This window comes from Octopus sinensis, linkage group LG10 (genome assembly GCF_006345805.1).
Source record: "Octopus sinensis linkage group LG10, ASM634580v1, whole genome shotgun sequence".
Classification (NCBI taxonomy): domain Eukaryota; kingdom Metazoa; phylum Mollusca; class Cephalopoda; order Octopoda; family Octopodidae; genus Octopus; species Octopus sinensis.
The window spans coordinates 71,652,954-71,666,048 of record NC_043006.1 but is presented as its reverse complement, the minus strand read 5'-3'; the positions used below and the strand labels follow the sequence as shown (position 1 = coordinate 71,666,048).

Genomic DNA, 13,095 nt, shown 5'->3' with positions numbered 1-13,095 from the left:
GTCTGTTGCAGAGTTACGTTCATAGTTATTGGTCAGTCTTGTATGACGTCACCACGTGGGTTGTCTCATTTGGAGATACACTGCTTAGTGCCGTCTTCCAAATATTGGCGGCGGCCACAGCTCTGTTTTATTACATCTTTTTTTCTAGAATCTACTATTGTTGTTTAACCCCGAGTTAGACTTTAGCGAGCAAACCAACGATCGAAGGTGTCGAAGCCGTTATTATCTCATCATGCAGCGCACTGAATTGTACTTCTGCTAGAATTTTGACTGCTGCTTCGACCGGCCTCATGTACAACTCCCTCGTTGGTTCCATATATTGTGGTGTATGCTTTGTTGCTGTCTTCTCTCCATAAAGAACAAATATTTTCTTGTCCCCTGCATACATTCAACTACCCTATACAACACCTTCACCGCCCATTCTATATAATGTACAGACTCCAATAACATTTGACGTATGAGGTGAGAAGGGTGTGGGTTAATGAGTGCAGACAAATGGTCGTGTTTAATATAATTAAGAAGTTTTCTTAAGCTTGCCAAACATTATGGTGACTCATTAATACAGTTTTAGGAGAGGGGTTAAAAAGTTCATAAAAATCAAATATTTCAGAGGGAAGATATTAGAAGGTTCAATGCCCCACAGTAACTTTTCAGAGACTAGTCTGTACGCTGTCCCCATCAGCGTGCTAACGTCCACTTTTTCATGCTTGCATTGGTCAGACAGAATTTGTTGAGAAAGATTTTCTACAGCCAGATACGTTTTCTTCCAACATTTTGACGTAAACTATTAGGGAAGCATTTGTATCTGCCCATCTTGAAATGTCACGACTTTCTTTCCAACCCAGATATACATACATACGTGCTTGCATGGTCGAAGTCAACATGATTAAGACCAATCCCAAACTCATTAAATCCGTGCAAAGGTTCCGAGTGTCCAAGAAGTTCCTGCAAGAGAATTTGTTTTGAGTGGATAGTGTTGCACAGTATTGAACCCACTTTTAATTACAATAAACAATGACAGCAGTAGCACAACAGAGGTTGAGGCAACCAAAAATCAACTGCACTTCAGGTTGTTTTCATATAAGTTTACCTTCTAGAAGGAAGTTTTAATGAGAACATATTTACACACACTCACATACACACACAAATGGAAGAGTTTCCATTTACCATTTAATTTCTTTCTGCTGAATTCACTTGCAGTGCATTGGATGCCCCAGAGGATGTAGTGGAGAACACTTGGGATAACACTTACCCAGGGTGTCATGAGTGAGACTTAACCCAAAACCATTTAGTTGCAGAGCAAGTTTCTGAACCACACTGCCATGCCAGCACCTATACATAGGTGCAGAGTTTGGTCTCATCCTGGCCCCATCTTCTACTTTGGCCCTGGGCTGAACAGGGCCTTGTGGGTGGATTTGGTGGATGGAGGCCCGCAGGTCATATGTGTATGCCTTTGGGTGGACCCTTGTCTAGACATCACCTGATGGTGGGAAATGATTATCATTGTCATACAAGCAAGGGCAGTTATTTATTTATTTCCAGTCTTCCATGACAAATATGTCTGGTCACGGGGAAATATTACCTTGTTTGGAAAAAGCTGAGGATGGGTAACAGGAAGGGCATCTGGCTATAGAAAATCTGTTTCCACAATTCTGAGTCATGCAATCATGGAAAAGTGATTGTTTAATGATTATATATATATACTAGCAGTATCGCCCGGCGTTGCTCAGGTTTGTAAGGGAAATAACTATATAAGCATTTTTAGAGAGTTATAGCCAAAAAGTAGCAAAAAAATGCATCAAAAATGGAAAAAAAATGATGGTAAATTTTTTTTTAAATCGTTGACTCATCGTAGACATTTTTAGAGAGTTACTTCCCTTATATAATAGCGAAAAAATGCATTAAAATGGAAAAAAATTATGGTAAATTATTTTTTAAATCGTAGACACGCGCTAATACCCAGAAGGGCTCGATATGAATCACGACTATAAGATACCCGGTTTTGGTTAAACTGCACCGCAAAATGTGGGAGTAGTTAGGAATCTAAATCATAGGAGACAGACACACAACCTCTCTTTTATATATAAAGATATATATATATATATATATATATATATATATATATATAGCTGAACCAATATAACATAGGATAAATATAGTAATAATAATAATAATCCAAAGATGGAATTTCATAAATATTTTAATGCATCGTTACACACATTTCCAGTAATATATATAATTATAGATTATAATATAAATATATATATTTTTGAATTATAATTCGTAATTGTATTTAGAATTATGAGATGGATGTCATTGATGTTTTCCTTGAACCTTTCTAAATCAATACTTGCAGAAAAGATATTTTTTCACATTTTACTGGTTTCAGTGAAGGCATATGGCTCAGTGGTTAGAGCATTGAGCTTACGATCGTGAGGTGAGTTTGAATCCTGGACTGGGCTTTATGTTGAGTTCTTGAGCAAGACACTTTATTTCATGTTGCTCCAGTTCACTCAGAAATGAGTTGCAACATCACAGGTGCCAAGCTGTATCAACCATTGCCTTTCCCTTGGATGACATCGGTGGCATGGAGAGAGGAGGCTGGTATGCATGGGCGACTGCTGGTCTTCCATAAACAACCTTGCCCAGACTTGTGCCTGGGAGGGTAACTTTCTAAGTGCAATCCTATGGTCAGTCATGACTGAAAGGGAGGTTTCAGCAACTTGTTTCAGTCTTATACTGCAGCCGTGCTGGAGCACTGCCTTGAAGATATTTTAGTCAAACGAATCGACTCCAGTACTTGTTTTTTAAAGTAGATCTGGTACTTATTTTATTGATCTGTTTTGTTGAACTGCTAAGTTACAGGGACATAAAAATACAAACACCAGTTGTCAAGCAGTGGTGTAGAACAAAGACACAGACAATGGGTTTCTTTCTGTTTCCATCTACTGAATCCACACACAAGGCTTTAGTCAACCCAAGGCTACAGTGGAAGACACTTGCTCAAGGTGTCATGCCGAGAGATTGAACCTGGAACAGTGTGGTTGGGAAGCAAACTTCCTACCACAACAGCCATGCCTAAACAGTATGGGAATTCCAGAGAGGAGAAATTCTGGGAAGGAAGGACATGGTATAATGATTAGTGCAGGACTTGTGGGACTGGAAACAAGGATGATGAGGGGAGGAGAGACAAATAGGAGAGCAATGTCCTTGGAGCTGAGCTAGTTCTAAGGAAGAGAGGTTATTACAGTAGCAATAGAAAAGTCATAGAGGAGAAAGCTACCCTGGGGTGTGTCTGATACTTTATGCTAATCAGATGTGTAGAGTAAATCTATTCATGCTGACAGCTTAACACGGCATGTTGAACCATCGAGAGAGTTTCTATGTAATCATTTATCTCCTGCTAAAAATATCAACTAGATATCCTTCAAACCACATTCTACCATCTTAAATTAAGACAGGATAGTCATGGTTGGAGTGCTTTTGGTTGTAGGTCAGCTGGATCAGGGCTGACTTGGAGCTAAGCAACAACACAGAGATCTTACTTGGAAATCAAAATAACTTCAGCACTAAAACATCCAATAACATTCATTGCTCTCAATGTTTGCATAAAAATTTACTGGTCACAGAACTTTTCAATCACATGACAGGCTGTGTGGTTAAGAAGTTCAATCTTACTGAGAGACTTTAAGAAACCTACTTCTATCATTTCCTCATTGACAAATGCCTTGTGAATGAAATTTTGGTTGACAGAAACTTTTCAGAAATTTGTTGTATTAACATGTTAACTGCCAAACTGTTGCTGGAACTTAATGGTGATGCACATATTTCCGATCACATAATGATCAGGAAATGTAATGTTTCTGCATTTTTATAATACAGTAATCCCTCGACAATCGCAGGTATTATGTTCCAAAACCCCCTGTGATAGGTGAAAGTAGAAACAGTACTGTATATTTTTTTATATTTTTATAACATGTATCATCATCATAATCATTTAATGTCCTCTTTCCATGCTGGCATGGGTTGGACAGTTTGACTGAGGACTGGCAAGCCAGGAGGCTGCATTAGGCTCCAATTTGATTTGGCAATGTTTCTACAGCTGGATGCCTTCCTAATGCCAACTATCCCAAGAGTGTATTGGGTGCTTTTTACATGCCACCAGCATGGGGGCTAGGCAGGCAGTACTGGCATCGACCATGCTCAAATGGTGCTTTCTACATGCCACTGGCATGGGAGCCAGTCAAGGGGAAGTGGCAACGACCGTGCTTGAATGATGCTTTGCAAAACAACACTACAGAGGAATTGATGTAAGCTTAAATAATAAACCATGATTGGTGAACCGCAATACAGCGAGAGATTACTGTATTTCATAATTAAGTGTTATGGCAGAAATTGTTTTGTATGCAATATTATGATGATGTCATAATCAGCAGTTGTGACGATAAAAATTGGTTGTTATTATTGCATGTTGTAAGATGTGAAAGATGGACAATGCATGAAGTTTTAAGAAAGTATTTATTTACCATTACGTTACAATACCTTGCCTCGATGGGCAGGTTATGATAAATCCAAAAGCATGCGAAGTAAAGTTTGTGTTTATGTCCTCTTCATTGTTTAGTAGTAGTAAATACAGAGAGATAGAATGATGTAAGAGAACAGAATTAGAACAAGTGAAAGTTGTAGGGTGTGGGACATTGTCTCACAGTTGCTGACAGTAAACTTCATTTCTCTCACTGACCATTATCTTTAGTAGCTGCATTCCTTGTGATCATGATTCTCGCAGTCCATTCCCTAACTAATTGAGTCGTCATGATGTAACTAACCAATTTTTGCTTGAGGTATTCTGGCTTATATAACTATCCAGAAGTATAGATATATCATTGAGAACTAGATTTAGTTGGTGGTCTTGTTATCTCTATTCTAGCTTTTGGTGAAGTAGAAGAGGTTAGAAAGGGTCAAGTGGTGAAGACATAATTTCGGCCTAGCTAAAGGCATCTGGAAAATGTAAAACTGCTGTCAGAGAAAAACCATTGTTCCACCGTGGGAACAGTTCTGTTGCAGTGTTAATTTAAAAATGGCTATGGTGGATCAAATCCACTTCATGCTTGCAAAATCCACTACATAAGCTTTAATTAGCACTCAAGTTATTTAACCCTTCATTATTCAAATTATTCTGTCAAATGTATGTATATTGGCACTCCATTGGTTCCAGTTGATGCAATCAATGGAACAGCCTGCTTCTGAAATTAATGTACATGTGGCTGAGCACTCCACAGACATATGTACTCTTGACATAGTTCTCAGGGAGACTGAGCATGACACAGTGTAACAAGGCTGGCCCTTCGAAATACAGGTACTACTCATTTTTGCCAGCTGTGTGGACTGGAGCAACGTGAGATAAAGTGACTTGTTCAAGGATACAATGAGTTGGAATTGAACTCACGACCATGCAATTGCAAGCTGAATACCCTAACCACTGAGCCATGTGCCTTCACTTCTGTCAAATGTAATTCTTATCTTCTTTTACTTGTTTTAGTTATTTGACTGCAACCATGCTGGAGCACTACCTTTAGTCGAACAGATTAACCCCAGGACTTATTCTTTTAGTTTCTTTTGCTGAACTGCTAAGCTACAGGAACATAAACACACCAACACTAGTGGGGCAAACACAGACACACAAACATATACATGATGGGCTTCTTTCAGTTTCCATCTACCAAATCCACTGACAAGGCTTTGGTCGGCCCGAGACCATAGTAGAAGACACTTGCCCAAGGTGCCATGCCGTGGGACTGAACCCAGAACCATATGGTTGGGAAGTAAGCTTCTTACCACACAGCCACTCCTGCTTATTTATTTCCATTGTTTTGAATTAGTTGTGAATTATCTCATAGTTTTGAGATTTCTATGATATGAAAATTTATTTTCATAATGACAATGGAGGATAGATCTAAGAGGCTGGACCTGGTCACTTTGAACAAAATGGAATATTTGGGCTGGATATGGCTGTTTGAATGCTAAGGGATTAAATATCCTTGAAAGCTTGTCAAAGATACAGAATAAAATGTTTTCTCAAATTATGGAAATGCACCACTGGCAATGCATATGGTAGTTGAGTGAAGTTTCCAATGAACCATCGGTGGTACATGTGGTGATAAACATATCAATGTATCTTTTATTGATGTTAACAAAAACATTCGGTGTCCAAATCCTGCAACAACAGATGAATTTATTTAGTAACTGTTGTGTCAGTAAATGACTATTCTTGTACTGAGGTTGATTAAGTTATTTCCAAATATTTAGTGCCACCTGACTGGCTCCCATACTGATGGCATATAGAAAGCACCATTCGAGCATGGTCATTGCCAGTGGTATGTAAAAAGCACCTACTACACTCTCAGAGTGGTTGGCATAAGGAAGGGCATCCAGCTGTAGAAACCATGCCAGATCAGATTGGAGCCTGGTGTAGCCTTCTGGCTTACCAGTCCTCAGTCAAACCCATGCCAACATGGAAAGTGGACGTTAAACGATGATGATGAATTAAGGATATATAAGCAGTTGAGAAAACCAGAAACTGGTGCTTTATGAATGAAATCCCTCAACATATTTGTTCTGCAGCTATTGACACTATCTTATCTCTCGCACCATCATACAATAAACCTGAAGTTGGTCTATTGGAAATCTGAACCCAACAATGCTATTGCTGACAAATTGAGCTAAAGACAAATAAGCAATTAACTTGTGATATTAGTGGTACAAGATGACTGATTTTGTGTAAAGAGGTTGGTGTACGGAGAAAAAGAGTACTTCAGACTGTCTCTAGAAGGATTAAAAGTACAAAGATTTGAACTCAGAATGAAAATGGAATGCAACTAAATATGGTAAGGCAGAGGTCAATATAATTGCCATCAGTCTACGTTCAATTGTATCAGAGTCAATAAGTACTACTTAAGCACTGGGATTGGTTTAATTAACCTACACACTCCTCTAAAATTGCTGATTATTTGCCAAAATTTGAAACAATTATCATTTAGATGGCAAGCTAGCAGAATCATTAGCATACTTAGTGGTAATTTAACCAGCCCCAGTACTTAACTGGTACTTTACTGACATCAGTGAAATTTGAGTGCAGACTATGAAGGGATGTAACTAAATACCACAAGATAACTTGGTTTGATGCTTCACCACTTTTAAAAAAATCTATTTCCATACATAACAATGGTTCCTCAGAGACAAAAGGCCTCATATTGATAAGGATGGACGGAGAAATGGACCACTCATGGTATTCCCAAAAGAAGTTAGAACTTTACAAACAAAATGGGAAAGAAAGGCATTGGAGGGGCAATGCATACCCTGCTTGCAGATAAATTTTTTTGCAAATTATAGTGTGGCTTACAATGCATTGCCTACCCAAGCTTTTTAATTGAACTGAATCCATTTTTAAAAAAAGTATTACTATTATAAGTACTTGTACTCCTGTAAAATTAAGAATCAAGTCATAAATTAACAAAACTCTTGAATCCATCACTGTCCACACAGTTGTATATCTATATATGTATACACACGTCTATATACATAGGTACACCATGATCTATATACAGACAAGGGTCGATTCATAAGAAAAAGTAAGTGAACAACATATGACCACTTGCTTATTGGGAAATTTGCAAGTTTAATCAAACTACTTTTTAAAAGATAATCAAACCAAATTCTCATCATTTCAAGCCACTCACCCAATGAGTATTTCTGCCAAATGTGGTGAAAATCTGTTCAGCCATTTTCCAGTACTTTTGCAAACACAAAGATGAATAATAACAATACCCTATTTCTGCTTATGAGCACAGGGTAAAAAACCCAGTTTAGCCACATATATACAACAGTGAGTCACCAGTTCAAGAGTTCAAATGTATTACAGGTATTTTTCAAGATTTCTGGGAAAGCTACTTTATTCATTTTGTATGTAGCAGTTCATCTAACTGACTACAATGGGATGTTTGAGAATGTTATCTGCAAGAGACTAGCAGCTAATCCAGGAGGAATGTTTGCTTGTTATCATCAAAATGCATGTAACACTACAAAACCTGAAATTAAATACTGGACAATAAGCATCTGATGTGCATTATTTACATTCGATGCATATTTGTCCTCATCTTGTTTGTTAACATGTTTCGGCTGATATACCCTCCAGCCTTCTTCAGATGTCTTGCGGAAATTTCGAACCTGGGTTCTCATTCCTAAGGTATTTTTTCGATGTTATTATTATTATTAGTGTTCAGGTCACTGCTTGGAATCGACCTTAGAATCTTAAATATAGAACTGAAGCAACTGATGGTTTTGAAATGACTAAAGAAACAAACTTTTAACATAGTTATCATGTTGTAACATTCATGCTTCCTCAACACAGTTAACTGGGGGCTAACATTGTTATGTTGAGAGCAAAAATGAATTTTTAAACAATAGAATTCACATGCATAACAGGAAGAAAGGTTATTTAGTACATCTTTGTTTATCACAGGGGTTTGATTAAAAATAAAAAAGAAAATTAATCTTGATGCATTTTGTGAATGGAAATGGTAGATTCATTAACACCAGACTCAGAGCAGCGCAGATTCAGTTATGTATTGCCTTGAGTTTATCTTAACTTTTCTATATCGACAATACACTCATCTGTGCCATTAGATAGGATTAGGTACCTTTGTATTTTTTCTGTTCACTGGTCCCATATTGAGTACACGTACATAAATATATATACAAAATTATGCAGCCATATAAACACAAGCAATAATCAGTGAATTGTAGATAGTCGCTGGGACACGTTTTTGTGATATAAGCAGAACCTTTTACTGATTGCTGAACTATTATCACAGACCAATCTATGATAAGCGTAACATGGTTCACAGCAGTGATTCCCAAAGTGGCTGGTACTGCCCCACTGGAGCAATAATGGGGTGGCCAAAAAGGACAATGAATGTAAAAATAACAAAAAAATGGTTTAATTAGGTTAAGTTTTATTGGTGAAATAAATAGTTTGTTTTGAATTTGCTTCAGAAAGTGGTCTATGTTTATGGTGCTGAGTGAAGGTGGGGTAGGGCACTTGGAATGTGGCCTAGGTATGAGTGGGGCAGCATCCTGAAAAAGTTTGGGAACCACTAGTTTACAACACAAGTTATAGTCAGTGCATTCTGGATGATTGCTGGAATTCTTTTCTTTTTATTGGAAACTGATAACCCGTGTTATTACAGATCAATTCATGATAAGCATAACATCATTTAATGCCCATTTTCCATGATGGCATGGGTTGGACGGTTTGACTGAAAACTGGTAAGCTGCCCCAGGTTCCAGTCATGGTTTCTACAGCTGGATGTCCTTCCTAATGCCACCCACTTCAAGAGTATAGTTGGTGCCTTTTATGTGCCACTAGCATGGGTGCCAGTATCAGACACAACTGTGATCTCACTTGGCTCGACAAGTCTGCTCAAACACTGTATATTACCAAAGGTCTTGGTCACTTGTCACTGCCTCCCTGAGGTCCAAAGTTCGAAGGGTGCTCCCAATTGACCATACAGTGATATCCTGGATCAGTGATTATGAATCAGTGTTAAATAACAAATATACAAATAATAGTTTTTGTTAAGAGTAATGTTGAAAATTCTAAACTGATTTTAAAATCAACAAATGAAGAGAGGGGAGAAAAAAAAGAAACAAAGAAATAGGAGGCATATAGAATCGAGATAAAATTTAATTTCACACACACACACACACACACACGCAAAAATTATTATTTCATTCATAATGAGACTAACTCTAGTTTAACTTCATACACTAATGATGTCTAAGTGTCTAAATACATTTCTACACACACACACACACTTTCACATATATACACAATATAATACATAAACATTGCGATATGTCAATTTGTTAAAGTTATGCAACATAAAAACTCATCTTTCATCTCCCCAACAAAAGGTACTCTCAATGTTAGTAGGTTAATATTTCTTTTTATTATTTCTCGAAAGATTCTTTTTTTGCTTCTTCTTTAAATTAAAATTATCATTTATGCAATATAGTCATTATCATTTCACTGATAATTATTAGTTTTACAGTACAAGGCAAAACATTTATGTATTGATATTTCTGTGAAATGTGCTCCTTAAGCAGTGTTCGAGGTTTACTTCCGGCACAGGGCTTAACAATCACCCATAATTTCAGCAAAAGGATGAATTTCCCCTGCCAGTGGTTGATGTTTTCTTCCAGCAGAGGACTTATGACACATAAATATCAATAAGTGTATGACTTCCCCATCATTGGTGATGTTTTCCTTTAACTCAGGGCTAACAACAACCCATTATTTCATTGTCAATAACAAATCACCCTTCAGCAATGGTAGATGTATTCTTTCAGTACAAGACTAACAACAATCAATCCATTATTTCAGTAACAGTATTGAATTTCCTAACACAGTGGTGGCAAATTTGATTCCCATGCAAGGCTAACATTCAGACATTACTTCAGTTTCAGAATTATATTTCCTCAGGGGTGGTAAAACCACTATAATTGGCTAATTATTTGCCAGGGAAACTTCAGTGGAGGCAAGTACCACACCCCAATTTCAACCCATTTTGCAAGCTTATTCAGAGATTATCATTCAAAGAAAGAATGCCCTCCATACTACACCCCAAAAAATTACATCTGGAACCCAGTGACCGTTTAATGCAGTGATGGGCTAACATTGGTTAACCATGACATCACTAAAAAAAAAAAAAAAAAAAATGAATATTGCTAATTAGCATTAAGTTATTTAGTGGAAATATTTAAATACCTAACATGAGCTGCTTGATGAGAAATCAAACGTTTAACAAATGTTAACCAGCATATTTTATTATGGAGACATTAACAGTCACCCAGGATACTGTCAAACAAGAACAATTATAATGGAGATATCCTTGTGATTATATTTGTGAAAACCAGCAGCAATAAGTGGGGAGGGGTGATTCTGATAAACATGTTAGGAACAGTCTCACTCTCTTTTTCACTCCATCTGTGTTTGTCTACATGTAAAGGTCAATCACTACCAATATTCCTGTCTATATACAGCTGGATTAACCATAATACTGTATACACAGACACTGTTACATTAAAAAGTACAATCAATCTACTCAGTTATGTGAATATCTTCTATCCTCCCAGACCGACCACAAACTATCAAAGTGCTTATCAATAGACAGGGTTATTGATGGGTAGTAGGGAAATCAGCATATCCAGATATCTAATCAGACTAACATGTTCCACTGCTATCTGCCAGCTCTATCTAACCCTGCCACCATACAATTACGTCATCTAGCCACACTGCCACACAAGCCCTGCAGTTTACCCATAATGTCACACAGGTTAATCTATCTTTACCCATCACACCGTAGTCTATCCAATCATTAACATTGCTGTCATTTACACCGTGTCCTGTAGGTAGACATACGTGGTGTCAACCTGCGGTTTGTGTTGCCGCTGGGTATGTAGTCTAACCGAAATGTCTTGTGTGTGTCTGACAGACGTTTTAAAAGTCTTGGCTTTGAAACTGCTTCTGGAGTCTTGTTCAGTGTACTGTTAGCTCGTTTAACTGAAAAAATGTTCTGTTTGTCAAGAGCCTTGTGTGAGAAACCAGCCAGAAGCAAATCTGTTTTTTCCAGTACCACCGAACATGGTTTAGCCAGGGCAGAAAACTTTTTGGAAAATTCACTGCTTTTAGAATCAGTTAACATGGGAGATTTTTTAGGCGTTATTTCTTCAATGCTGAGAAAGCCGCTGTCTTTGACATCAGCATAACTGTCGTTCTTTAAAGTATTCCAGTCTGAAGTTGCTACAGTCTCATCTGATGCAGCATCTTCTGTATTGTCCGCAGCTAGCTTCACCAATGAGTCAATTGTATCACTTTCACTTTTGGAGGTGTTGGTGCTATTAGACACCTGAGGATCTGAAGAACATGTACTACTATACTGAGAGCTTTTGTAATCAGACAGCAAATCACTGTGTGTTACCAGAGGGACTGAGCTATTATCTATAGTTTGTTTAGAATCCTGGTAACCAGTAACAAAACCACAGAGCTTTTTACTTGGCTTACACTTCTGTGTGACAGAATTTGCAGACTTTGATGATGATTCTGTTGAATGAGATAGCATGGAAGGTTGAATTCTGAAATCACGACGAACTGACATTCCACAATCTTCGATGTGTGATGTCGCAAAGTTAGATAACGAGACAAAACCAATAACTGGTGAAACCTCTTGTTGTTCTGAAGTTAGTGATGGATTTAACTCTGAGCTAGCAGAAGAGTCAAAGAAGCTTGAAGATGATGAAGATGAAGCAGCTAGCTCTGTCACTTGCACTGGTTGATGTTGATGATCTACATTACTGACATTTTGTGTTTGTCCTTCATTATCAGATAAACAATCTAGTACTGCAACAGCAGTTTCAGATATTTGCTCAATATCAGCACCAATAGTGCCAGCATTCTGTGCAGAGTCACACTGAGATTGGTGAGGTAATTCTGTAGAAATACTTGGTGAGAAATTGGTTTCAGCTGTCAGAGGAGCAGTAAGTATTGTTGATATTGGTGAAAATGTAGTGTTTACTTCAACAGCAGTTACAAGATTTGGTAACATCTCGAAATTTTGCACAGGTAAGTTAAATGAACTTTCAAAGTTTAATACAGGCAGCGGATCATAGGTTGCAGTAGAATTCAATGGAAGCTGGGCCTCATTAGATTGAAAAGGGGAAGCGGTAGTGAATGTTTGTTCGTTTATACTAGTAAGAGTAGGAGGCAAGAGGTTTTGGAAGTCTACAGCTGCATGACTGTCTTCTGAGATATTTTGGTCTTGAGACTTGAAGTCGGCAACATGTTGAGGCAGTTGAACCTGATTAGACACTGATGGCATGGCTGGAAGTTCAGAGTCTTCACAGGAAAATACTGGAGAGAAGATCTGAAATGACTGTACAGTTGAAATGGTAGTAGAGTTCGGTAGACAGCCCATGTCAGTACACGGCAGGTTGTTGTAAGTGTTGATTGAGGTAGGTGGTACCTGTGAAGGGAAAGGA

General features: G+C 37.8%; 1 protein-coding gene across 1 annotated transcript in view; it reads right to left on the bottom strand.

Moving 5' to 3' along the window:
• Window positions 1–9,984: 9,984 nt before the first annotated feature.
• LOC115216468 overlaps window positions 9,985–13,095 on the bottom strand; it is a 3,426-nt gene continuing 315 nt past the window's right edge. The window contains exon 2 of the mRNA XM_029785831.2: window positions 9,985–13,079. Within this exon, the coding sequence (XP_029641691.1) occupies window positions 11,448–13,079 (1,632 nt within the window). The 3' untranslated portion in view covers window positions 9,985–11,447. The remainder of the gene's footprint in view (window positions 13,080–13,095) is intronic.